Source organism: Xenopus laevis, chromosome 2L (genome assembly GCF_017654675.1).
Source record: "Xenopus laevis strain J_2021 chromosome 2L, Xenopus_laevis_v10.1, whole genome shotgun sequence".
In the NCBI taxonomy this organism is placed as follows: Eukaryota; Metazoa; Chordata; class Amphibia; order Anura; family Pipidae; genus Xenopus; species Xenopus laevis.
This window is the reverse complement of record NC_054373.1, coordinates 43021085-43048014: the sequence shown is the minus strand read 5'-3', so window position 1 is coordinate 43048014 and position 26930 is coordinate 43021085. Positions and strand designations below refer to the sequence as shown.

The 26930-nt window shown below is 41.3% G+C and overlaps 1 protein-coding gene across 1 annotated transcript in view; it reads right to left on the bottom strand.

The window, feature by feature from the left end:
* The window catches only part of rnf43.L (ring finger protein 43 L homeolog), a 58885-nt gene that overhangs the window by 11085 nt on the left and 20870 nt on the right, over positions 1 to 26930 (bottom strand). Inside the window, exons 2-7 of the mRNA XM_018246222.2 lie at positions 16276 to 16398; positions 7495 to 7569; positions 3938 to 4069; positions 3718 to 3819; positions 518 to 688; positions 73 to 175 (exon numbers count right to left, since the gene is read on the bottom strand). Coding sequence (XP_018101711.1) covers positions 73 to 175; positions 518 to 688; positions 3718 to 3819; positions 3938 to 4069; positions 7495 to 7569; positions 16276 to 16398 — 706 coding nt within the window. The remainder of the gene's footprint in view (positions 1 to 72; positions 176 to 517; positions 689 to 3717; positions 3820 to 3937; positions 4070 to 7494; positions 7570 to 16275; positions 16399 to 26930) is intronic.

Here is a 26930-nt window from a genome sequence, read left to right as displayed (position 1 = left end):
TAAACATTGTATACCCCTCTGCAATAATTCCCAGGCACATTGATTAGAGAGCACTGCATAAGTATCACTTACCTAGTATATCATACATGCAGAGGGGGCAGGTGTGATTCTGTCTCAGCCAAGGATCCACACAAGCCAAATGGTACTCATGGCAGCAGGGCAAAATGCGCAACTCCTACAAAACACAAAGATTATGGCATAATGCTACAATGCATTACAGGAATAAGAGGTATAAATATGATCGAGTTGATAATTCCACCCTACCTAGCATTATATGTCATTCTAAAAATGCCCTTTATTAACAGTGAAAAACAAGCAATGCCCACTGCCCTGCAAAAAACATATTTCTCAGCCAAAGGCTTGAAAATAGAGATAAAGGCCAGATGGGAGAGGTTGTGCTTGGCTTTATGATCCTGTTTCTCACACACAAGCAAAAAGAAACGTGATACTCAGTGCAGCGGCTGGGGCTTGCTTTCCCACACTTTCTCCATATATATAAAATGGTTATAGCAGTTACCTGCCCATCTGTGAACTCTTCCAGGCAGATGGCACAAACTGGCACAGAACTGCTAGTGCTGCCTGTTTCTACCCGACCTCCGCTTACACACTGGTCTTTTAACATCCGTTGCTGGTATCTTCTAGTACCCAGACGGCTAATGGCAGCAAGAGTCTGCTGCTGTATAGAGTCCTGCAGAGAAAGTACAGGCAACATCAAGTCAAGTCAGATTTAAAGACTTTACAGTTTGTTGTCAGAGATGGGCATTTATAACACAAAGTACAAAAATGATTTTGAAAAAAATTTCCTTACGATTTAAACCAGTGAAGCCCCTGTGTTTAGAGCACTTAAAGGTAAGTAACATTCTACAGTTTGGTCAACAGAGGCTACATGGAGGCAGAGTTACATTGGCTTGAAAAAAGACAAAGTCCATCAAGTTCAACCCCTCCAATTGAAAACCCAGCATCCATACACATACCTCTCCATGCCCTCACATAAATTATATATACCCGTATCTATACTAACTATAGAATTTTGTATAACAATAGACTTTAATATTATGTATGGTCTACTAGGAAAACAATTGTTTTTGTAACAAAATAATTGTATTTGTGCTAAAAATGTCAGGATGCCATTATTTCTGGAGCTCAGCATAGAAACCGATGCAGTGATGCAGGCCACTCTGAAAATCTCTGCTCCAATATGCACGCTTTCACATGAGCCATTATGCATGCACCGTTGTCAATCGAAACTGTTTGGAAGTGTAAGGAGCATCACCCTAATCTGGTGTTTTACCCAGGGTTCTAGTGCAGGCTCACATCAATTTGTACTGCGCATGCATTGCACCAATATGAACACAAATTAGTCACATTAGACGCAGAGCATTACTTTTCATGCTGCATTTGAGCATAAATGGTTGAATGATATCAGTATTATGAAGTAGTAGTATCATTTATTATTATTATACATTCAATTTATGTGTGTTATTTATGTTAAAACATGTATATAGGTGTATACTAGTGATGCGCAGATCAAGTTTTCCTTGACCCGCAATCGTACCCACCCGGCCCTCTCCATTCCTTCTATTTATAGATTCACGACCAACCCTTGGTGATGTAAGGGGCAGGGGCAAGTCTATAAATTGACGAGCCAGAAGCCTGCAGCGAGAGGTCTCGGCGGGGAGAACAGAAGGGAATGCTCAACTCAAACCCACCCGTGACCCAAAGATTGAGGCCCGCACATCACTAGTGTATATTACCCCTTTAATATGTTTTGCTTATGCCACCTGTTAAGCACCTATTGGGGCACTTTTATCACTGAAAACAGAAGGAAGCAGGGAACATTTATACTGCCATCCTAAACTAGGAACGTTGTATATGGCATTAGAGCTTTTTTTATCGAAAGGAAAGGATATTTTTAGTGCATGCTTACCTTTGTGCACTGGATAAAAGAGAAAGGAACAGAATAGAAATAAAATAAACGTGTTATTAAATGGACAAAACAGTTTTGGAACAATAAAAATAACCCAGCTGCAAGTCCAGACTCAGCTGTAAAGAAAATAGGGGATTTATTTTTATTCAGTTGTCTAATTCATCACAGCCCATGTAACATTTTTCATTTCTACGTTACATATAATGGGAACTCGTAGACACCTGCCTAGTTTAAACTATGTATGATGTGAACTGGTATAGGCTTGTCTACTGTCTACAGAATTCTGGTGGAAAGACATCTGTACCAGGACACAGGAGTCACAGGAGGCTGTTGTCCTGAAAAAGCACAAAAGTAATCACGTAATAAAGTATAGTTAATGAACCACACTCGACAAAGGCCAAGGCCGGGCTATGGAAAGTGAATGTGCAGGGGAAGGTTTGTGCTGCACATGTTGTGAAAGGTATCCTTGAAACTGACAATTGCTGGAGTCAATGTCTTTCTAATGCACAGCAGATTACAGACTGGGAGCGCCAGGCAGAGGATCCTTAGCCACAGAATAACGCTCAAGCTTTAGTCGGTGAATACGCATCCAAACCCAGCTGTATAACATCCCCGTGCACAAATAAGGCCCATACAGAATTGGTTTGCTGAGATGGAAGTGGCAGAACTTGACTGGCCTGCACACACAGTGCCCTGACCGATCTTTATGAAGTTGTGAGATCTGTGAGATGTGCCCAATTTGGACACAAATGTTCAGAGGTAAGGGGACCAATAAAAGCTCTGTGCACTCAATCACTTGAATTATTGTATTTTGTACTCCCAGCCGACAGCCTTGTGATTTTTATGGTCATGAAACTTCTTGGTGACTTCTAATTAGGGATGCGCCGAATCCAGGATTCAGTTCGGGATTCTGCCTTTTTCAGCATGATTCGGCCAAATCCTTCTGCCTGGCCGAACCAGGTGGGGAGGGAAATCGTGTGACTTTTTGTCACAAAACAAGGAATTAAAAAATGTTTCCCCTTCCCACCCCAAATTTGCAAATGGAAATTAGGATTCAGTTCGGTATTCCGCCAATCTTTCTCAAAGGATTCAGGGGTTCTGCCAAATCCAAAATAGTGGATTCGATGCATGCCTACTTCTAGTATCATTATGAGGGGTGCATCAGTCTCTATATAAAACAAGATATCTCTGTATATCTTACAATCTCACAGTAAGTAACCTTATGGCACCCATTATAAGATAAAGGCACCTATTTTACGATAAAGGCACCCTGCTTACCTGTGATTACTTTATCCTCATTTCTTGGCTAGTAACACATTCTATTATGTACATCCCATATACCTTATTTTGTAAATCAGTGCATGGCTAATATAAATAAGAATACCGTTATATTACTCCAACTTCTATTTAAAGGGATTTTGTCATGATTTTTATTTCTAAATAACACTGATTACACTGCAAATAATTCACTCTGCAATATAAAAAAAATTGTTCTGTTGTTAGGCTGCTGGGGGGGGGGGAGGAGGGGGATGATATCACTCCAACTTGCAGTGCAGCAGTAAAGAGTGACTGAAGTTTATCAGAGCACAAGTCAAATGACTGGGACAGCTGGCAAACTGACAATATGTCTAGCCCCATGTCAGATTTTAAAATTAAAAATAAAAAAATCTGTTCGCTCTTTTGAGAAAGGGATTTCAGTGCATAATTCTGCTGTAGCAGCCATATTAATATTAACTGATGCATTTTGAAAAGAAAAATTCCCATAGACAGTATCCCTTTCAGAATGTTACCTGTGGAGGGGGCTGCCTGCAGCGAATCCGGGCAACTGCGCACAAGACAATGCACAAGGTGGTGCCAACCACAGTGAGCAGGATCCAGATGTCATGATGAAGCTGCGAGCGAGAAGCAGATCTGTCAGTGAAACTCAGTCACCACTTTCCAAACATAGAGCTATAGTCATGTCCCACAGCTCCCCTCTCCCTCCAAGTACAGCTAGAAACCCTGCCTCACCCACTTGGGCTGCTCCTGCACCTCGATCTTCACCAGAGCCTCTTTGTTTTTGTTCACAACCTCCATCAGCTTCTCAGCATCAGGGCCCCAGATCAGTACCACGGGCTGGTTAATGCCAGCTGGCTGCTGCAGCTAGTGTGAGAGAAGAGAGGAGGAGGCAAGTGAAATATAAATCAGTATACTGCAGGTTGTAGACATGTAGTCACTGCATACAGTATTCTAGTATGTATATTCTTGTGAGTTCACAAAAAAATAGGTAACCTGCTGCTTAGATGCCATTAAAGGAGAACAAAAGCCTAACTAAATATATAGGCTAGAAATGTTGTACATTGTGTTTTGGACTTCTGTACCAGCCCAAGGCAACCACAGCCCTTTAGCAGCGAAGATCTGTGTCTCCAAAGATGCCCCAGTAGCTCCCCATCTTCTTTTCTGCTGATTCACTGCACATGCTCTGTGCTGCTGTCACTTACTGAGCTTAGGGACCCACTCACAATATACAGTACACATAGAATAGAAATGTCACAATATAAGGCTGATTAGTAATTAATACAGATAATTACTACATGACGGCTCAGAAACCAGTGCAATAAGCATCAGAATTGAATAATCAGCCCTTTAGCATCAGTTTATATTACAGACAAACCTCATTTTCTGCTTGATAATTTGCAATGACCACTAAACTTAGCTTCTCAACAGCTACTCAGAGCCCACTGAGCATGTGAGTGTCACAGACACTTTCCAAGATGGTGACCCCCTGTGACAAGTTTGAAGTCCTGGATCATTGCGGCTATTGAGAAGCTGAAACTTTAGGCTGGTGCAATAAGTTCAGTATATAAAAATATGGCATTTTATCCATATTCATTTGTAGGGTTTAGTTATCCTTTAAGCCTTAAAGTGAAATAACAATATCCTGAATGATAAGATAACAGAACGATTAACTTCACATTTAACAGCAATGTGGCAAGTGCCTACAATGCCAGCTTACCATATAATGGCTTTCATGCATATAAATATGTATTAAATACAGAGTGAGTGAGCAAGAGGTGAAGATGCGAAGTTGCAGCTCTTCTTCACTTAGGGCCAACAAAAATCCTCCGATAATTCTCCATCCACCCAGATTTTAGTATTATCATACTATAAAGCCCCCCAACTGCCAGCCTATAAGCAGATGGTTGGGCAGTATTGCTGAAATCGGCCACACTTCTAACCACATCTAGACATGTATGGGCAGCTTTATTATAAAGCTTCTGTAAAACCATTATATAAATAAGCATCCCTCCAGCTATACTGAGAATTGTAGTCACAGCGAGCGTAACCATCAGAACACTATCTTCATAACTAAACCAGCAAGCTGTAATTTAGAGGCCTACAGAGTACAGAGTATTTCTCTCAGCGTTGCACAATCAAATCAAAGGGGACGTATGATCCAAAAAACAAGCTACGCTTCATCAATTTAACATAATGTTCTGTGTTTCTTGGGTGCTTCCTTTGTTGTATGGCACTTCCGTGTACTATTCCTTGGGAACTGGCTGAAATACGGTGGGGCCTGTTAGTGTCTGTTTGCTGTTAATGCTGCATCATCACTGAGGCAAGTGGGCAAACAGAGGCATCTAGTATTCATGTTTTAGCAAATGACAGGGGAGGTACGGAGCAGCATGAATGCAATGCTAGTGGAATATGTAGAAGTAGAAGGAAACATCAGTGAACAGCTTCTTCTTAGCCTAGGCTCTCAGATATCCCAAATGTGAGCTCCAACTTGGCACATGCACAGTACATAAATCTATGGAAAAGTTCTGTACTGTGTATAAAACAAGTCTGAGCTCATGTGGGGGGGGGGGTTCCTTGGAGCCTGGAGCAAGATGGCTGTGCATGGGGTTAAAGGTTAGTCACTGGGGGGTAACAAATAGTGTTAACTTCTCCTTTAAGGTATTACAGGCTTCATGAACTTTCAGTTCCAAAACTTTTCAGACCTATCCATCTTCCATATCTGCTATTCTGTCCACTGCCTGGTTGCTAAGGTCAGACTCAACCAAGTAACAACGTTACTTAAAACTGAAGAGTTTCAGAACAGAAAATAATTGCAAAGCCAACTGCATATCCTCTAATATCAGGGATGATCTGCAGCTTGATCTAAACTCCCCTATCCATTCTGACTAATATCAGCCTTTTAAAGGGGACCCATCACTCAAAACAGTTATTCCAAATCCTATTTTATCATGTTACTCAAACAAAATGAACTTTAATTACACTATATAAATTATTTGAATATTGTTTCCATCAGTCTGGGAACTCATAATTATAGCAAGCAGGCAGGAGCCATTTTGTGGACACTGTGATTAAGAAGAGCCTTGTATCATCTCAGAATCTTATTTGTGTACCAGAATGGGGGACCTGATGTCCATCCCCATGCCCTGGCTACACAATTAAATGGTGAAGAGAACTGGGGGGATGTGGGGAGAGCAGTAACATCTAGGGAGTGCTGAATGGAAAGTGAAAGTAATTGTCTGCCCCATCCCTGCCTAAAGCATAGGGGAGGGGCAGGCAATATACGGTTGACAGCTGAGATGAGTTAACAACAGCAATGGATGCTTTAATAAAAAAAGAATTTGGATTTCATGTTTAATTTGAAAAGGACTTTTATTATACAGCATTTTATGTATGGGTGACAGGCCCACTTTAATCATAAAGGACATAAGACATGAGGCGTATACAGTTTTAGCATATTTCAGCTGGCTGAGAAGTTCACAAAACCACCACTGCTGCCTGCCATTAGTTTAAATGGGAAAATGTGACAGTGCTGTTTGGTCATCATCATTTTCATGTAAGTTCAATGGCACACTGGTGCATTCCACTCCCTAAATGTGTGTGCACTGATGCGGTTTGGTATCAGCCCATTAGAACACACACAGAGCAGATATTGGCACGAAAATGTATACTTTAGTATTTCTGTAATGAAATCCTCTGTGTGTGTGTGTGCATGGACGGGCTGATACCTGTGAGTGCACACACATTTTGAGGAGCAGAAACTCTACTCTTTTAAACTTCAAAGGACATGAAAATCTCCGTAAAATTTAGGCCAAAAGGCCAGAGCTTCTGTTCTGCTGAGCAGTTCTGTTCAACTAAATATATGATCCCTATCTCTCCTGAGGTTGGTTACTTTGCTGGTCTATAACTGGTCTATCTCCCACCCAAGGCAGAATCATGCACATACATGTATATGTAATAACATGTTGCTATGTTACATAGAGCCACTAGTCTGCTACCTCCTGGGACAGAGTTCTGTGCAGGTGTTTGGTCCTCAGCAGAAGTGAGGAGACAGTACATTAGTATGTGATGCAGATATATTAGCTTTTCGCATAGAGCTACTGTACATGGGTATATATAGACGATAGCAGAACGCTGGATTGGGAGAGGTCTGGTTCGGGTAGGCACAGGTCAAAAAATAGTCGATCTCTGCATTACTATTCCTGATACATGGCTAAAAAGTAGTTCTATCAAGTTAATTTTCATGGAAATTATCAGCAATGGAAATACAAAAATGTACTGAAGATTCCCACCTGCTGTAAGGCACCTCGGTCGTTGCTAATATCAAAGAGTATAGCATGGGCTCCTCTCTCCCCCGCCAGCCGGGCCTGAAACAAAGACATCAGGAATCATTAGCGAGAGACCTGTAATGTGCCCCATGCAGCAGGCTAAATTGTAAGATAATGAAAAACAGGAAGATGTACAATACATCACAATCGGACGGCCTTACATTTATGGGTCAAATTGGTCAAAACTGTCAAATTCGACTAGGGAATTGTTAAAATTAGATTTGAGTTTTTTTAAAAATACAAATTCGATTTTCGAGAGTTATCATACTCTGGCCCTTTAAGAACTCAAATTTGACTATTCGTCACCTAATGCTGTTTTAGTCAATGGGAGAATTGCTGTTTTAGTCAATGGGAGACGTCCTGGGATCAATTTGGAGTTGTTTGCTGCTTTCCTGACATGAGTTTTTAAAACTCGAAATAAATTTTATTCGAGTTTTGAAATTTAGATTTTTATTTTTTTTTTTATAAATTTCGAGTTCATGGGAGTTTTAAAAAATCTCCCATAAATTCAAAATTGGACACTTGATAAATCTGCCCCTTAGTCTGCATAGAGCTGACCTTGAGATATGTCTAGAGTGATGTGGATGAGCTATGATCTGTAATTCTATATACTGTATATACAACATATATATAGAGAGATAGAGAGAGAGATGAAATAGATGTTATAATTTATATAAATTTACATATTCAAAGTATTAATGGTCTTTGCACACATTTATGGAGACTTTAAAACTAGAAATATATTAGAATACAGTGACGTTGTTGAGCCCCTAGTAGCCCTCTACGGACTTCATGCCTGATGTAGCCTGGCAAAAAGTTGTTTTTGACTCTCTTTCTCTTAAATTTACATTCTAATGTTTGGCTAGCGTGGTCAGGGATGCTGGGATGTCCGAGCGATGGCCTGCGGCAAGGTTCATTTAAATAATCCAATGTGGTTTGCAAAGTAATTATCCAGTTTCTGAGCAATGCAGCAATCATTTACTAGGGAAAACACATAAATCCATCCAAACACTGGAATGGCCCTCCAGTCACAACTGCTTTAATATCTCTACTCGTATACAAGCCATGACATTAGGCACCGGTGCTTTATATCACTTTGGAACACATTCTAATTTTCAGTCCCCATGGTTAGAGGGGCCCAGGCCTGCTTGGTCTGAACATCAGTGATGTTGAATGTACAGTGTTGGCCATGAAGTGGAACTAAGGTTGCCACCTTGCCGGTATTTTACTGGCCTGACCGGTAAAAATGATGGCTGATCCTAAGGTTATTAATAGGGAAAAAAGATAAATATATAGGAATGCCAGTGGCAAGCCTAAGTGGAACACAGGCCCTATACATAAATAAAAGAGGACGTTTAGGGGCAAATTCACTAAACAACGAAGCGCCTAACACTAGCGTGAATGCGCTAGCGTAGCGCATTTTCGTTAATTCGCCGATTCACTAACGGACGCTGGCGTAAATTCACTAGTGTTACTTTACACCCTTATGCCTGGCAAATTTGCGCAACGGACGTGACTATGCAAATTCACTGACGCGCGGATTATTCTGAACGCTACCTTTTACGCCAGACTTCCTTCACCACCTCAGATCAGGCGAAGTGCAATAGACTAGATAGGGATTGCTTCAAAAAAAGTTTAAAAATTTTTTAAGTCCCAAAAAACGCTGGCGTTTTTCTTTTTATATGGGTGATAGGCTGAAAAAGATCGAAAAATTTTTTGGGGCTACACTCCTTCCCCCCTACATTTCCTAACTCATGGCAACTTAACTATACAGTGGGCACATGTGTAGGGCAAAATAAAAATTTTATTTGCTGTTTTGAAGGTTTCCCAGGCTTGTGTAGTGATGCTACATATACCTCCATTGTAACTTCAATTTGGCGCTGTATGCAAATTAAGCATCGCTAGTGTAACTTTGCAACCTTACGCTTCCCCTGAGCGTAACTTCGGATTTTAGTGAATTTGCGTAGCGCTGGCGAATATACGCCTGGCGAAGCGGACGCTGGCGCAACTACGAATCTTAGTGAATTTGCCCCGCGGAGGTAGATCACCTTAAATTTAGCTTTCAGTATGGAATTAGTTGCCATGTGAATTTCATAATTATCATCTGTCTTTTTGTTCTGCAGCTCTCAGGATTAAAGTCGTAATTATAATATGGTTGCTCTGGCTTACTTACCATAGCAACCAGACATTTTTCATTGTTGGCTGGCAGAATGAGTAAGATAGCAAATTATAAGAAAAAGAAAATAAGCATTTGAGAAACAGCTGGAAAGCAACTTAGAATCTTAGATATAGGCTCATGCAGAACCTACTGAAAGTTATTTTAAAGGGGGTATTCACCTTCCAACACTTTTTTTTCAGTTAAGATGTTTTCAAATAGTTCACCAGAAATAAAGACTTTTTTCAATTGCTTTCCATTTTTAACAGTTTTTCCAAAATCTGAGTTTAACGTTGAATGTTCCTGTCTCTGGTGTTTCAGTCTGGCAGCTCCGTAATTCAGGTGAGGATTCTGTTACAATTTTGAAACATTTAGTTGATACATTTTTCAGCAACATCTCTGGAGTATTAGCAACTATTGTATCAATTCTAACAGCTGCCTGTTACTCAGGGATTCTGCTCAGCAAGGTCAAAGATAAGAAATGTATCAATTTAGAACAGTTTACAGGGTCGGCGACCCCCCTCCCAGAGCTGCTTTCAAAGGTGAAAAATGAAACTTTAGACTTCAATATTAGAAAAAAGGTCACACTTAGAAAATAGAAATTATTTGGAAAACTTCTTTATTTCTGGTGAACTGTCTGAAACCAACTGAACTGAAAAAAGTGTTTGAAGGTGAACAACTCCTTTAAAGGTGAACTTTCTCTTTAAAAGGACAGTAACCTCAAAAAATAGATGTGTTTTAAAGTAATACAAACATAATGCAGTGTTGCCCTGCACTGGTAAAACTGATGTGTTTGCTTCAGAAACACTACTATTGTTTATATAAATAAGCTGCTGTGTAGCAATGGGGAGAAAAAGCTCAGTTTACACAGCAGATAAGATCTGTAGAACATAATGGTGTTATCTGTTATCCACTATTTAACCTGTGCCATATAGCCTTTTTCCAATTTCTGCCATTGCTACACAGCAGCTTGTTTATATGAACTATAGTAGTGTTTTTGAAGAAAACAGATCAGTTATACCAGTGCAGGGCAACACTACATGATATTTACATTACTTTAAAACACTTTCATGTATAGTGTCATTGTTCCTGGTCAAAGTGGTCATTGACACATATGAACGTTTGGCCTGGAGCTACAATCAGTTACACAAACGATGTATACAGCCATTCAGCTGCTGACCACACAGGGCCTATGGGTACCCAGCCTTATTTCAGGTTACTACATGATTTGTACCTGCTTACTCCTAATCATTATATCACTCAACAGTTTGGCTGAGAATGCTAGTCCCTTGTAAAACCAAAGGAAGCTTACGGAGCCTGATACTGGGCTGTGGCTAAATGTCAGCCAAGGAGAAACGTGCACATTGTGTTTATGAGCAACCCATACAGGTGTGACCGAGAACCCAAACATTATACATCACACTCTGCAGTGCTTCATAGGAACTAGAGAGTTTGTGTACTGAGCAAGTGATGCCATTCACCTGCCAAAGCACATCACCTTTAAAGAAACAAAGAGATAATGTGTCGGGTAAATAAACGTACGTATACACAAACATCACTCAGCCACGGATGGATATGTGTTTGCATATGGCATTCTAGCCACGTGTTTGTACCTACTCCCTCTGTTACTGATATCTATGTATGGAATTTAATGGGTGCTAATGCTCTCTTATCCTTAGGCGTGTTCATAGGTGCAAACCACTTTCTGTTTAAACCTGTAATCCAATTCAGACACAGATATGGATAGTGCTCTGAGCAACTCTTGACAACATTGTCATTATTTTTCGAATTAAAAATTTGCAATGAGAATGTGATATGGCAGTGAAATTGTTTGGTAATGGGCCACGAGCACCATTATTGTCCTACGGCTAATGTCTAACACAGGCTGCTGGTCATACACAGGTTTAAGTGGATTCAGACAAAGTTGGCAGATGTATGGGCACTCCCCTTCTTCCTTCTCAACATGTATCTGACCAAGAATTGAGGACTACATCTACTTCTTGATGTGGTCTACTCCTAACAGCCTGCACTGGCCTCCATTATGATCCAATTGGTGGCCGTAAGGCCAAATGATCAGTTTAGCCCAATATGGTTTACAGGTGGTCATATAAAGCAAAGATCCACTCATTTGGTAACCTCACCAAACAAGCAATTCTACAATTATATGGTCATCTTAAAAATATTGTTTTGCCAACCACAGGTCTTGATGTGCATGCAGCTGCTGCACCTCTTAATTTTTTCACCTGCTGATGCACCAAGCACTGGCCAACAAGGTGCAGCAACAGGTGAAATTTTTAAATCTGCACCAGTCCAGAACCAATGTCCATAGCACATGATATCAGTCTGGCGCAACTGGCCTCCATACATGTACCAATAATAATACTTATCTGGCTTTAGAAAATATTACTGGTGTATGGCCTGCTTAAAGGAAAACTATACCCCTGAACAATGTAGGTCTCTATAAAAATATATTGCATAGAACAGCTCATATGTAAAACCCTGCTTCATGTAAATACATCATTTTCATAATAATATACTTTTTTAGTAGCATGTGCCATTGGGTAATCTTAAATAGAAAATTGCCATTTTAAAAAATAAGGACTGCCCCCTGGGATCTTAGGATTCACGGTGCACACAAACAAACCAAACTTGTTAGGTCACATGAGCCAATTAACAGACAGATTTCTGTCTTTTGCTTCCACACTACTTCCTGCTACAGTTAAGAGTTGTAGTATTTCTGGTCAGGTGATCTCTGAGGCAGCACAGAGACACAAAATGGCGGTTCAAGGCAAGAGATGTAAAAGTGCAATATTTACTTAAATATACTGTATATATACCAGTTTGGTAAGATTCCTTAATATGCCACTTGATATGATAAAAACTGTTGCTTAAATATTAATTTTGGGGGTAAAGTTTTGCTTTAACACTAGGGATGCACCGAATCCAGGATTCGTTCGGGATTCGGGCAGGATACGGCCTATTTCAGCAGGATTCGGATTATGCGGAATCCTTCTGCCCGGCCAAACCAAATCCAAATTTGCATATGCAAATTAGCGGCAGGGAAGGAAATTACGTGAATTTTTGTCACAAAACAAGGAAGTACAAAATGTTTTCCTCTTCCCACCCATAATTTGCATATGCAAATTAGGATTCAGTTTTGGTTCGTTATTCAACGAAATCTTTCGCGAAGGATTTGGCCGTATCCAAAATAGTGGATTCGGTGCATACAGAAACCCAGTATAGAATGCTGGCTAGGACTGGATGCCACTAGATTACTGGAAATGTGCATACATATATTCTTTAAAGGAATAGTGACACATTCCAGTTTTAACAAGAAGGTATCACTATGCCTATAAAATCCTGTTTAATCTTTTCTGTGTTGATCTACAACATGCAGCTTCGTGAGTGATGTTGAGCTTTAGGCCAGGAGAATGCTTTGATAAACTGGGACGCTGTTTGTATTTGCCCTCCAGCCAATCAGAACACTGCCCCCAAGACATCACTCTCACGCCTGCTCTCCTCTGAGCCGTGTCGGAGATTGACCTAGGTTAGTAAATGGTGGGCTGGGGGGAGGCAGGGGGGGCACCTCCATTAGAAAAAAAAATTGGCAGCACTAAGATTATTATAGGCTTAGTGACAAGTTTCTATTAAAAACCGACTGGTGCATGCTAAAGGCTGCATTCTCCACTGACACTCTCTAATCACTGCGACAACACCAAGGCGCCAACAGTGCTGAAGGGCAAGGGGAGTGAAGCGCTCCCCTAAGGACCTATAATAAAACCGGTGTCACTGTGACATGCTAACATCACATTATTTACATTTTTTTCCAGAATTTTGTCTCTTTCCAAAAACACTTATCAGGGTGTGCCGTTTTCTCATATAACTTCAGTACCAGTGGCATGCCAGTGTCACCCCAGCTGCTGTACAATGTACAAAACCTGAAAGTTAAATTAAAGGGATACTGTCACGCATCAGTTAACAGCAGAATTCTGTAAGGAAATCCATTTCTCAAAAGAGCAAACAGATTTTTTTATATTCAATTTTGAAATCCCCAGTCATGTGACTTGTGCCAGCACTTTAGGATGGAACTACTTTCTGGCAGGCTGTTATTTCTCCTACCTAATGTAACTGAATCAGTCTCAGTTGGATTTGGCTTTTGCTATAAAGTGCTGTTCTTAGATCTACCAGGCAGCTGTTATCTTGTGTTAGGGAGCTGCTATCTGGTTACCTTCCCATTGTTCTTTTGTTAGGCTGCTGGGGGGTGGAAAGGGAGGGGGCGATATCACTCCAACTTGCAGTACAGCAGTAAAGAGTGACTGAAGTATATCAGAGCACAAGTCACATGACTAGAGGCAGCAGGGAAACTGACAATATGTCCTAGCCCCATGTCAGATTTCAAAATTAAATATAACAAAATCTGTTTGCTCTTTTGAAAAATGGATTTCAGTGCAGAATTCTGCTGGATCAGCACTATTACCTGATGTGTTTTGAAAAAAACATGTTTTCCCATGACAGTATCCCTTTAAGTATAATGTACTGTTGAACTGCACTGGTAAAACTGGCATGTTTGCTTCAAAAACTACTATAGTTTATATACTGTAGACAAGCTGCTGTGTAGCCATGAGGACAGCCATTCAAGCTGGAAAAAAGGAGAAAAGGCTCAGGTTACATAGTAGATAACACATAAAACACCATTGTATTGGACAGGGCTTATCTGTTATGTGCTATGTAACCTTTTCTTCAGCTTGAATGGCTGTTTTATGCAATATATTTTATAGAGATTTACATTGTTTGGGGGTATAGTTTTCATTTAAAACATAATGGGCTGCAGCTGTAGCAAGGGGTTTTCTCAGGGGACTGCTGGTTTGTTTGACTTTGCTCTTTGGGATCAGGAAGTAGAATGTAACCATTTACAAGGAAAAAACCACTTTACTAATAGATTTTCATTTAATGACACAGTAATGTGTAATTTTTCTAAGAGGTATAGGAGTGCTGTTATCAGTCAGTAGAAGGGAGCAATTGACAGATACTAATTGGGTACACAACTCAAGGTCAGAACTGCATGGGAGATTGGTTGGATTTCCCCATACTGACAGATTTGTTCCTGACGATTTGTAGGCAGGTGAAGGTCTAAAGTCGGTGCTGCTGCGTCAGGTAAATCTATCCGACCAGTAGTTGTGCCCTAAGGCAAATGCAAGTGCAGTATTGCTGTAAGTGTGTATACACAGCTGATGTTTGTGTGCGTGTGTATATGGTGGGGTGGGCAAATGGATTTTACAGCCTCCTTCAATTACTTTTCAATGCCTCAGGTGCAGGGTGAAAGGTCAGAAGGCAGTTGTGTGATCAGATGCAGTTGGAAAGCGCCCGGGAAGATGAAAGCAAACAGGGCTTGGTAAAATTTCACAGATATACAGACAGGGCAGACTTCAGTACCTAGGCCCTGTCATTTCTGGAGCCCTAAGGGTCAGGGCACACACTCAGATTGGGGGAGATTAGTCGCCTGGTGACAAATCTCCTCTTCTTCTCCCTGAACTGCCTCCCGCCAGCTAGAATGTAAATTGCCGGCAGGATGGCACTCGGATCGGTTCGTTTTCTGAAGTCGGTTCCATGCCAATTTGGAGAAACCGCACACCTCACAAACCCAAGCAGAGTTTCCTGGTGCTCAGTGGTAGGGGAATCGACAACCGCCCAGCCAAGGTACGTAGAAGGATCACCGGCACACAGGAGTTTGATTAAGCAGGGCAAGCCCTTGCAATTTTATTAATGCAGTGCAACGTTTCGCCGCACGTCCCTTTGCTTGACAAAGGGGCGTGCCCCGAAACTTTGCACTGCATTAATAAAATTGCAAGGGCTTGCCCTGCTTAATCAAACTCCTGTGTGCCGGTGATCCTTCTACGTTTTCTGAAGTCGCCCAGAGTTTCCTCGTGAGGCAACTTCGGAAAACGAAGCGTTCCGAGTGCTATCCTGTCGGCAATTTACATTCTAGCCGGCAGTTCGGGGAGATTAGTTGCCCCAAAGAAGAGGAAATTTGTCACCTGGCGACTAATCTCCCCGAATCTGACCCTTAGGGTTAGTCCACACAAGGAGATTCGGGGACATTTAGTTGCCTGGCGACTAATAGGCTCTTCTCGACAATCTCCCCAAACTGCCTTTGCGTGTCTTCCCATCCGCTATAATGAAAAGTCGCCTGCGCTAAAGCACACGCGTTGCTTCGTTTTCCGAATTCACACGAAGTTTAAATCTCGCCGAATCTCCTTGTGTGGACTAACCCTTAGAGATCAAAATTTGGCCCTGTTAATTAAGTTAACCATTGTTTATTTATAGAACGCCAGCAAGTTATGCAGCACTTTTTTAAGGTAATATAGACCCAAATGGGGTGCGTATGTGCCTTTAAACCACTGAATATGTTCATGTCAGAAAGCTCAGCATTAATTAGAAGTTAAAAGGAAGCAGAAGAGAAATAACAGAAATATTGTAAAAGAGAAACAAAAACCCGATTGTAACTTCTTTGAGAATATTATTATTGTCATTCTCAAAGTTAATTCTAAGGAAAGGCTGCCCGTCTGCCTGTTCTTTAAGGACATAAATACCTTGTTGGCCAGGGACAGGCATGGCTGGGTATCACGATCAGGAGTTTCCAGTTTGACAATGGAAATGAAGCCAGGCTTAGTCTGATCATCTTCACTGGTGTTGCACAGAGACAAGGGGTGAAACTGCAGAGACACAAACACACAATACATTAGGACTTGCTTGGTTTCCTAGACATTTGAAAGACAATGGGGGAAATTCACTAAAGGGGGAATTTTTGCCTCAGAAGGCTCCGCCACACTTCACACCACTTCGCAGTGCATATGCTAATTCATCAAAATGCAAAGTTACGTCTCGGCAAATGAACGCTGGCGATGTTTCACAGCAAAATTTCTGCCTAGCAAAACTTCGTTAACACACTTACACTTATGTCAATTTGAATAGGGCAGGTACATATAGGTCACGTATATATGTCTTTATTAGAGATGTTGGTGAAAAGTGGCCACTTATTATTAAAAATGCCTGAGGAAGCAAAATAAAGATAAAAGAGATCCTCTAATGCCCTAGAGCCCACCCAAATAGGGTATGAGCTTCAAATGGTTGAAATTTTTTTTTAACAGTTACAACTTTTAAACATAATCCCAACGTTTTAACTTTTTTATGACTTTTTGGCATACAGGATTCATCTTATCAGTTCGGCAGGTATAACCTCTGGCGAAAGAAAAAGCGTAATGGAAAATTCGTACTTTAGTTAATTTGCGGAGTGACGATCGTTTACCTGAGCAAAAATTTGCAGTGCAAAACTTTGTTAGTGATGTACTGTTTCGCTAGAGAATTGTCCTCTACGCCTGTTAGTAAATTGGTGATGTCCCTGCGAATTGGATTTCAGGTGAATTTTCACTAGCGACAGCCACTCCGCCCTTTAGTAAATCTGCCCTAATATACTGTATCTAATAACCAATGATCTCTAATCTAATGTATGCTATCAACTGCTCTCGTTTTTAAGCAGCAGATGTGAACTAATTAGTACTTGCAAAGCATGTGAATTTTGTTCCAAACCATAACTTTAAATTGAGACATCTATACAGTGCCTAGCGAAATTCTTCTGCTCGTTACATGACTGCACAGAACTCAATGCCGTCTGCAGCATACATCTTACTGATACAGAAATCCATTATTAATGTTTTATTTAAATAAAAAGCAACCAACTCAACCTCATTTATAGTACATAGACATTGTATGGTACTTTAAGGCTTATTTTATAAATATGAATGGCTAGCCTTGCTAACAACAACCTGTAGTAAGGGCCCGCAAGCATTTTTACTCATGTTTAAGAAAGATTCTCACGCCTTCCATGTATGGCAACACGTATGGGTGTCGGCCTGCCCAGAGCATCTGTCGAATTCAGAAGTTAAACTTTTTTTTGCCTTTGGTTTTAATATGAACTCAAGAGAAGACTGAGATCAAATAACACTTGCATTTGTATGCAGTGGGAATCATGAGAATTCGTTGCACATCAAAAGGCAAGTAATAAACACCTGTGGGTAAATACTTCCATTACTGCACTGGTTTTAAAGCAGCCACGCACATGGCGCTTTCAAAGACACTTGTTAGTTTTGCTTGGGAACATTAAAAGACGGATATTATCCAAAAACACCTGTTGTGGGGCTGTGCAGATCTCAGCACACCTACACCAGGTGAAGGTCGGAGGGAGTGAATAAGGTGCCCAGTTCATCCACTGATATGGTGGTGGTTCTTAAATAATCTCTGCCGTCTGCCTTAAAGGAGAATTCAACCTATAAAAAAAAAAACCCTACCCTCCACCCCACGTAGATCGACCTCCCTACTCCCCCCAGCATAGCTGCCCCCCCCCCCAGGAGATACCCCTAATTTTATACTTACCCCTCTGCGCAGATTCAGGCATCGGAGTTCCACGCAGCCATCTTCCGGGTCTTCAGTAAGCTGAGTGGGAGACCTGCGAAGTGGCACATGCGCAGTTGGAGAAATTTGCTGGTTAGCGACAACTGTGCATACACCAAAACTCGCAAAAATTGCCGAAGCGCCAGAAGAAGACATGAAGAACCGGAACATGGCTGCGTGGAACGCCGATGCCTGAATCTGCACGAGGAGTAAGTATAAAGTTAGGGGCATCTCTCCGGGGGCAGCTACTGTCTGCTGGGGGTAAGGAGGGAGGGGGGGTGTCTAAGTGGGGTGGGCAGTAGGGTTTTTTTTGTTTTTTTTTAAAACGGTTGAATTCTCCTTTAAAGGAAAACTATAGCCCCAAAATGAATATTTAAGCAACAGATTATATTATATTAAGTGGCATGTTAAAGAATCTTACCAAACTGTAATTTATATTTAAGTAAATATTGGCCTCTTGCCTTCAACCACCACTCTGTGCTGCCTCAGAGATCACCTGACCAGAAATACTGCAGCTCTAATTGTAACAGGAAGAAGTGTGGAAGCAAAAGACAGAACTCTATTAATTGGCTCATGTGACCTAACATGTATGGTTTGTTTGGTATGTTTGTGTGCACCGTGAATGCTACGATCCCAGGGGGCGGCCCTTATTTTTTAAAATGACAATTTTCTATTTAAGGTTACCCATACTCCTAAAAAAAATTATTATTTCATATATTATTATGAAAATGGTTTATTTACAGGGTTTTACATATGAGCTGTTTTATGCAGTATGTTTTTTATAGAGACCTACATTGTTCAGGGTATAGTTTTCCTTTAAACTACAGGTGGAATAATGCTTTATCCTCACTGATCACCTATCCTAACCATTTTAACCTGAAATTATTCCCGAAATTTTTTTAAATTCACTAAATCACTGTTAATCTACTAAATGCACTTTATAAGGGTCCATGCGGCAAAGTGCAATAAAAACAGGCATCAACCACTGTACCTGTATTTCTCTGAATACAGCACAGCCTACTTGCAGTAAAGTTGTATACACCCAGGTCTGGACTGGGGTTCAGAACAGGCTCTGGCATTTCAAGTACACAGAGGCCCAAACAGCCCCCCACCAGCCAAATGTGGCATCTCACAGCAGCTCCTCTGGCATTTGCCAGAATCCACAGTTGCCAGTCCAGGCCTGACGTCACCCTTCCCTGGGAACAACTACTCCAATACAATCATTGGACACAATGTACCTGTGCCTCTGCTGCTGAAGAGACGGTAAACACTTTATTGCAGACACTCACTGTGCCAAAATAATTCTACGTACAACTTAATGTAACAAAATGTACAAATATAACAACATCCAGTTTCCTTCACCGTACAGTGAGTTGTGTTTTACAGGATAGCACATGAAATTATATGATAATTACACAAAGATGTTTGTGCAAATTATACATAAACACTGTACAGATGTGACTGGCACCTGCTGTTTGGCATTGTTGGATTAAATCCAATATATATTGCAGCTCAGTTATTTTTTAATAAGCTACTTCTCAGTGTCCCTACTGCTGCTCAGACACATTGCATGCCTGAATCTCCTCCTGTACAAAGCAGATCACACGCAGGCAAGCCCAAGGCTCATACTGCAGTTTTAAAGGGCTTGTTCACCTTTGAATTAACTTTTAGCACAATGAAGAGAGTGATATTCTGAGACAATTTCCAATTGGTTTTCATTTTTTATTATTTGTGGTTTTTATTTAGCTTTTGATTCAGCAGCTCTCCAGTTCGCAGTTTCAGCAATCTGGATGCTAGGGTGCAAGTGACCCTAGTAACCATGCATTGATTTGAATAAGAGACTGGAATATGAATAGGGGAGGTCTAAATAGAAAAATGATAATAAAACATAGAAATAATATATTTGTAGCTTTGTAGAGCATTTATTTTTTAGTTGAGACCAGTGACCCCCATTTGAAAACTGGAGTCAGAAGATGGAGAAATAAGTCAAAAACTATAAAAAAAATAAATAATGATGGCCAATTGAAAAGTTGCTTAGTATTAGCCATTCATAAACATACTTAAAGTTAAACCAAAGGTGAAGCACTCCTTTAAAGGCATTGCATTAAATTCAGTGCCCCTAGAAAGCAACAATGCAGAACCAAAGTATACTAAAGGAATATGAAGATAGGATAAACTTACTGGTTCAGCTTGCATATCAGTAGGGGGAGTTTGGCATTTTTTATCAGATTTAATTCATAGTGGGGAGTCAGTGCAAGTGACCCTTTGGATGAGGTACATTAGCGACAGGCACAGCTACACCTGCACATCTGGGCCCATGCCTGGCAAGTAGCTGTATATAGTTTATTTCTATTGTGCATTTAGGCACATTTTTTTGAATCTGTAAAAATTATTATTCTTTATTAATACAGTGCCAAACAACTTTGAAGCAAAAAATCCAAAGGAGACTGTGAAACAGCAGCATTACTTTGCTGTATGGATTTCCATTTTATAATTATAGTTTCTCATAACAAGTGTATGAATGAATGCACCCTCCCAACATGCTGCAAAAAAATTGTACATGAGGTTAAAGGAGTTATAGCCCCAGAAAGCACATAGAGCTGCGAATGGAGACTTTTTCATTTCAAGCCCCCTTGCAAATCCAACTTTTGGTCAGGGACCTCCCCCAGCTCATAGCTAGGTTACAGATATAAGAAAAACAGCAAAGTTTCATCCCTAATCACCCTAAGGGTCAGGGCACACGTTCAGATTCAGTTGCCCGAAAGAATGCCATCCCGCCACTGATTTACGTTCTAGCCGGCGGGAGGCAGTTCGGGAAGACTAAGAAGACCCTAACTGACCTTCAGGTTTACCTAAACGAACAAATAGGCATTTGTCCCAACTAGAGTTCAGGAGAAGCTTTCCTGCCACAGACTTTGGCTAGCAGTATGATCAGTAGAGAAAATGCCAAGATTGTAAACTCTTTTGGGCAGGGCCCTCTTTACCTCTTGGATCAGTTATTGGTTGTTTTTTTCTATATCAATATGTATGTTCAATGAATAATTAATTGTAGCACTCTGGCCTGGATTTGTGGAAAGGCCACCTAGGCCCGGGCCTAGGGCGGCAGAATTTTAGGGGGGCGGCATGCTGCCCAACCACACCCACATTGTTTCAAAAACACTGGGGATGCGCTGGAGATACAATAATTTTTTAAATTTCCCGTGCGTCAATCCCCATTGCTCCTGTCCCCCTGAAGGGGACAGGGGCGACGAACGGTAGTGGGCCTAGGGGCGCCCACTATGTAAATCCGGCCTTGGTAGCACTGCAGAATATGATGGCACTTTATAAATACACATTAACAATAATAATAATACCACCACCCCTATGCATAAAGGCAGTGGTATGATCCTAACACATTTTCAGGCAGTACACCTGTACCAATAGATGCCCCATGGATATCTTACCAGAAACCAGCCAAGCATGCTCATTGGAAGGCACCATACACTGGGCGATAAACAACGACTTGGTTTGGTGGGCTGAATGGTCAGCCTTTATCTGCTTATGGGTGGTGGCATATGGGGAGAATAGTCGTCTGTGATAAATCTTCTCAACTGCGGGTGACTAATCTCCCCAAAATGCCTTCCCACCGGCAATAATGTGAATCTCTGGCGGGATGGCACAAGAGTCTCTTTGGTCACCCGAAGTTGCCACAGGAGGAAAACCGAAGCGACATGTAAGCTATCCTGCCACATTCTTGCTGGTGGGAAGGCATTTCAGGGGGATCAGTCGCCCGCAGTTGCAAAGATTTATCACAGGCAACTACCATACAGTACATGACCCCAAAATCGTATGAAACAAAGTTTATTATAGGTTCTAGGTTCACCATATCAATTTCAAGACCGCTAAATTCCTTCCTTCCTTTTTTTTGTCAGTGGAAAGCTTACATTTTTTTTTTCTAGGGGGTTCAATTATTTGTATTTTTGGTACAGTCAGTGCTTTACCAACCAAGCAGAGCAGTAAAAACGAGGCTATATATGTATTTCATGAACTAATTATGCTTATAATGATCTTTCCCCATTTGTCTCCAAGTTTCACAACAGCTTTATGTGGGGTTTTTTTTTTTACACTTTGACAAGTGAGAAAGATTTCACAGCAGATTAGCTGTAATGGAAACTATTTTTTTTTTAATTGACACAGAGATGGTATTTGGGGCGTATGCGCCATCAGACAGAACCGTCACAATAAAGTGTGTGTTTTTTCGGCTCTTCCAAACACCAACAGATGGGGGGTTAGTAGTGAAAAGCCTGAAAGAGACAGGACAAAGTCAGGCGGAGAAAACCAAAGAAAAAAAAGGAGTGTTGGGGGGGACAACATGAAAGGAGAGCAAAGTGCTGAGATTTTAGCTTTCCCTCAGCAGTGACCTGCCTGCCTCCCTCCTTCTCTCCCCTTCCATCTTGTATTAACTGTCGGTCGCTTTAATGCTGTTTGAACTCTTTGCAGAGCAGAGTTAACGATTACAGGCTCTGTGTGTCTTGGCCGGGAGCCCAAATTCTTACACACCCGTGGCACATTCTCACAGAAGCCAACATGCTGATAAAAGGAGTGTTCATGGGTAGCCGCAGAACCAAGGCACAGGGCCCTCCCCCTCTCTCTTCCCAAGCCTGCATTTTACTCTTTTTTTCCATGTTTTTTTCATTTGGCCTGGCCAGGTACACTCACATAATAACAGCAGCAGTCACAATATCATGTACCTCACTCAGTTGGGAAGGCATATGCATGTTTGCCATATTTTAATCTGTATCTGCACAGTGATCACAAGCAAGGCCTTGTACACTCAATCCTTCACTCATTAACCCTGCAATGTGTAAGCCGTGGAAATGGCACCGCTCTGTCCTTTGAAACTCTGACTGAACACGGGGTTTGTCTGCTGTGCTCTTCCTGTTTCGTTCCTTCCCACAACTTTAAAGGGAGCGTCACACCAAATTCTACTCATCTGTAGAGCGGCATGTTCTAACATTTACAAATATGTATGTAAATATTGCCACTAGAAAGGAATTTAGATATGTACTACTCTGTGTGATGATTCTCAGTAGGCTAAGGGCTACAGCAACATGGGCCAATGTTGAGCTTTTTGTGCCCTGTGGCTATTAAAGGAAACATATACCCCCCCTTTTTTGTTTAACATGAGCTCATTTAGTTGGTTTATGTAGAAAAGATACAAACACTATATACATTTCCAGAAATAGATGCTTTTTTAACAGACATACCTAATTCCACATTGATTGATAGGAAGCCATTTTAAGATGGCCATACACTAAAAGAAACTCATGAGTGGTCACCAAATGAGCAGATCTTTCGCCCCATATGTCCACCTTGAGGTTGTTTGTCCTATCAGAGGGCCCCGTACAGGTAGGGTTGCCACCTTTTCTGGAAAAAAATACCGGCCTTCCTGTATATTTGTCTTTTTTCCCTATTAATAACATTGGGATCAACCATCATTTTTACCGGTAGATAAGCTGCCGACTCAGTCTGAAGGGTTTAACCTGTGATTTATGACTTGCTTTATTCATAATAAGCATTTTCCAACTTCCCTTAGGCTGACAGTGTACTGTAACCCCTCCCTCACCATGGATTCTGGGATTTGAAGTCCCTCTTTTCTCCATAGAGGTTGATGAACAGATTCTCTGGAAACCAGAACCCATCATTTCATAATGGAACAAGGCATGGGGGAGGGGGTTGGATCACTCTGTGAGCCTAAAGCTGGCCATACAGTAGATGCAAAGATCCGATCGTTCGAATCCTCGAAACGTTCGAACTTCCCTATCTCCCACCTGCCACTAACCTTTCCGATCAAATAAAGTAGAAAAATAACAGATCAGCCGATGTTCTGCCCCTGACAGCACTAGTACGAAAGTTAATCATACGAAGGTTATGTCCGACAAAGTGACAGTGTCCACTGAAAATCTTACGGCTGGAAATCCATGCAGAGAATTTTTTGGCAGCTGACAGAAATCTTTTAACCTGGCCGATCGACCAAACAACCGATCTCCGAGGAACGAAAAATGTCGGGACTCTCCACACACGGTCCGAAAATCGTGTGAATCAAGGATTCGTACGATCGGATCTTTGCGTCTATGGCCAACTTAAGTGGGGGTGGGAATCAGGTCCCTTCAGCACAAAATGATATGGTTTATTTTTTTGTGGAATCAGATAGTTTTTTATATAAACCCAACAGAATGAGCTCAAGTCAAAAAAGTGGAATATTTTGTGGTCATGCAATATCCACAAAAAAGGAAGCTGCGTTCTTAAAGTCTGCTATGCCATGGAATAAGCTTGCCCTAAGCTATAAATGAACAAGTTGCTTCTTGCCCTTCCGAAAATGATGATAATACTGCTGTGGTTTCTGCTTTGTGGGATCATAAACATTTTAAGTGGGACCATGATCCAAGTACAACATTTCTAACCAAACACAAAAGCTGGCGCCACTCTTTTCAGAAGGTCAAACATGATATGGAAACCTTTGTGGAAGGAAGCTTAGAGGAAAGTCTCGTTTGAGCTCTTGGGTAAGAGTGTGATTTACTGTACCCAAGCTCTGCATTTCCATAGGTTTATATGCTTGCCCCAATATCAATCAGATCTACAGAAACACACCACCCAGGGGCTCCCTATCTTTTTAAACATTCAGACTTACAGTGTTACATGAAACATAGTGGGACCCTATAAACTGAATAAATTTTTTCCCTGTAATGGTTAGACTTTATGCAGGCATTTTCAATGTCGGACTTGGGTGTCCAGGACCCACCACCCCAGTCACAAACTCGTCAGCAACTCCAAATGCTGCCATCCCCTTCATCCTGGTTACATAGTGCTTACCGCTTCCTTTGCTCTTGTGGCCACAATTGGGGGCTAGGGGCCGATGCTGGTGTTCACAGTTCCAACTGGGTCAGCTGCGGCTGTGGGGCCCATCCGGTTTTTTATCAGTGTCCTGGAGAACCTGTCCGACCCTGGGCATTTTCTAATGGTCTAAGGTGGCCTTGCCTTAGATATTTCTATATTATGGGCCAGTTACTTGAGGTCTCGATAATAATAAAAAATATATATATTATATTTATATGGGTGACAACAGAGAATTTGTTTTCATTAGGATGCTGGAGGTGACAGTTTAAACCCATCTCTAGGGCCACACATAAGTCATTTCTGAGTTTAAGGGGAAGGGCAACATCCAGCCAGGGGGACCTTCAATTGGTCAGCACTGGTCTAAACAATCAGCACTTTCCTGTCTTCTGCCACCACTATGTAAACATAGCCTCCTTAAAGGAGAACTAACCCCTAAATCCGAATATGTCTAAAAATGCCATATTTTATATACTTAATTTATAAAACCAGCCTAAAGTTTCAGATTCTCAATAGCAGCAATGATCCAGGACTTCAAACTTGTCACAGGGTGGTCACCATCTTGGATAGTGTCTATGAAACATGTTCAGTGGGCTCTGAGCAGCTGTTGAGAAGCTAAGCTTAGGGGTCATTGCAAATTATCAAGCAGAAAATGAGGTTTGCCTGAAATATAAGATGATGCGACAGTGCTGATTATTCAATTCTGTTGCTAGTTGCACTGGTTCTGAGCTGACCTGTAGTAATTATCTGTATTAATTACTGGAGATGCATCGAATACAGGATTCGGTTCGGGATTCGGCCAGGATTCTGGCTTTTTCAGCAGGATTTGGCCGAATCCTTCTGCCTGTCCGAACCAAATCCGAATTTGAATATGCAAATTAGGGGCTGGAGGCAAATCTCATGACTTTTTGTCGCAAAAAAAAGTACAGATTTTTCTCCCCTTCCCGCCCCTAATTTGCATATGCAAATTAGTATTCGATTCGGTATTCGGCCGAATCTTTCGCAAAGGATTTGGGAGTTCGGACAATACAAAATAGTGGATTCGGTGCATCCCTATTAATTACTAATCAGTCTTATATTGTGACATTTATATTCTATGTGTACTATATATTTTGAGTCGGTCTCTAAGCTCGCAGAATCAGCAGAAAAGAAGATGGGGAGCTACTGGGCCATCTTTGGAGACAGATCTTTGCTGCTAAAGGCCTGTGGTTGCCTTGGGATGGTGTAGGAGCCCAAAACATAATGAACAACATTTCTAGCCTACTTTTTTAGTTAATGGTTTCATACTACCACTCCGAGCATCACTGTAAAAGCTGGGAATTGTAGTCCAACATCTGTTGGGTTGCAAGTTGTCCATGCCTTCCTTAGGTGCTGCTGGAAACTAGATTTGATTTGCATATAACAACAACCCTGGCACCTGGATTGTTATTTCATACATTCCCTAATTTTGCATACAGCAGTCATCATATGAGAAATGAATGGAAAACATCCAGCACGCAGCTTCTACATTCTTAAGCTAGAAAGCAGTTACACTGAACTCTGGGTGTTTCACTTTCCGTGTCGAATCATTTAGACATTTTTCAGGTATGAAATGAAGTTTTCAGGGCAGCCTTTGATCATCGGAGATAGCAGGCAATCATGGCTGAGATATTGTACCTCTAAGGTAGGGCTGTGTTATTCCTTCCCCAGGCAGAACTGCTACAACTCTGAGGAATGTTAGGTTGTTTAGCTAGACTTTACATTTACAGCAGCAAAGCACAGCAATTTAAAAGGGCTTGACAGATAATTAAAGGCATACTAACAGTACACTATAATGCCTTAAAAATATTGCTCATACACAAGCACACTTAGGGACCCATTTAGAAAACCTGAAACCCTCAGATTCGCTTAATGGGTGACCTTGCCTCATGTGGATTTTGGGACT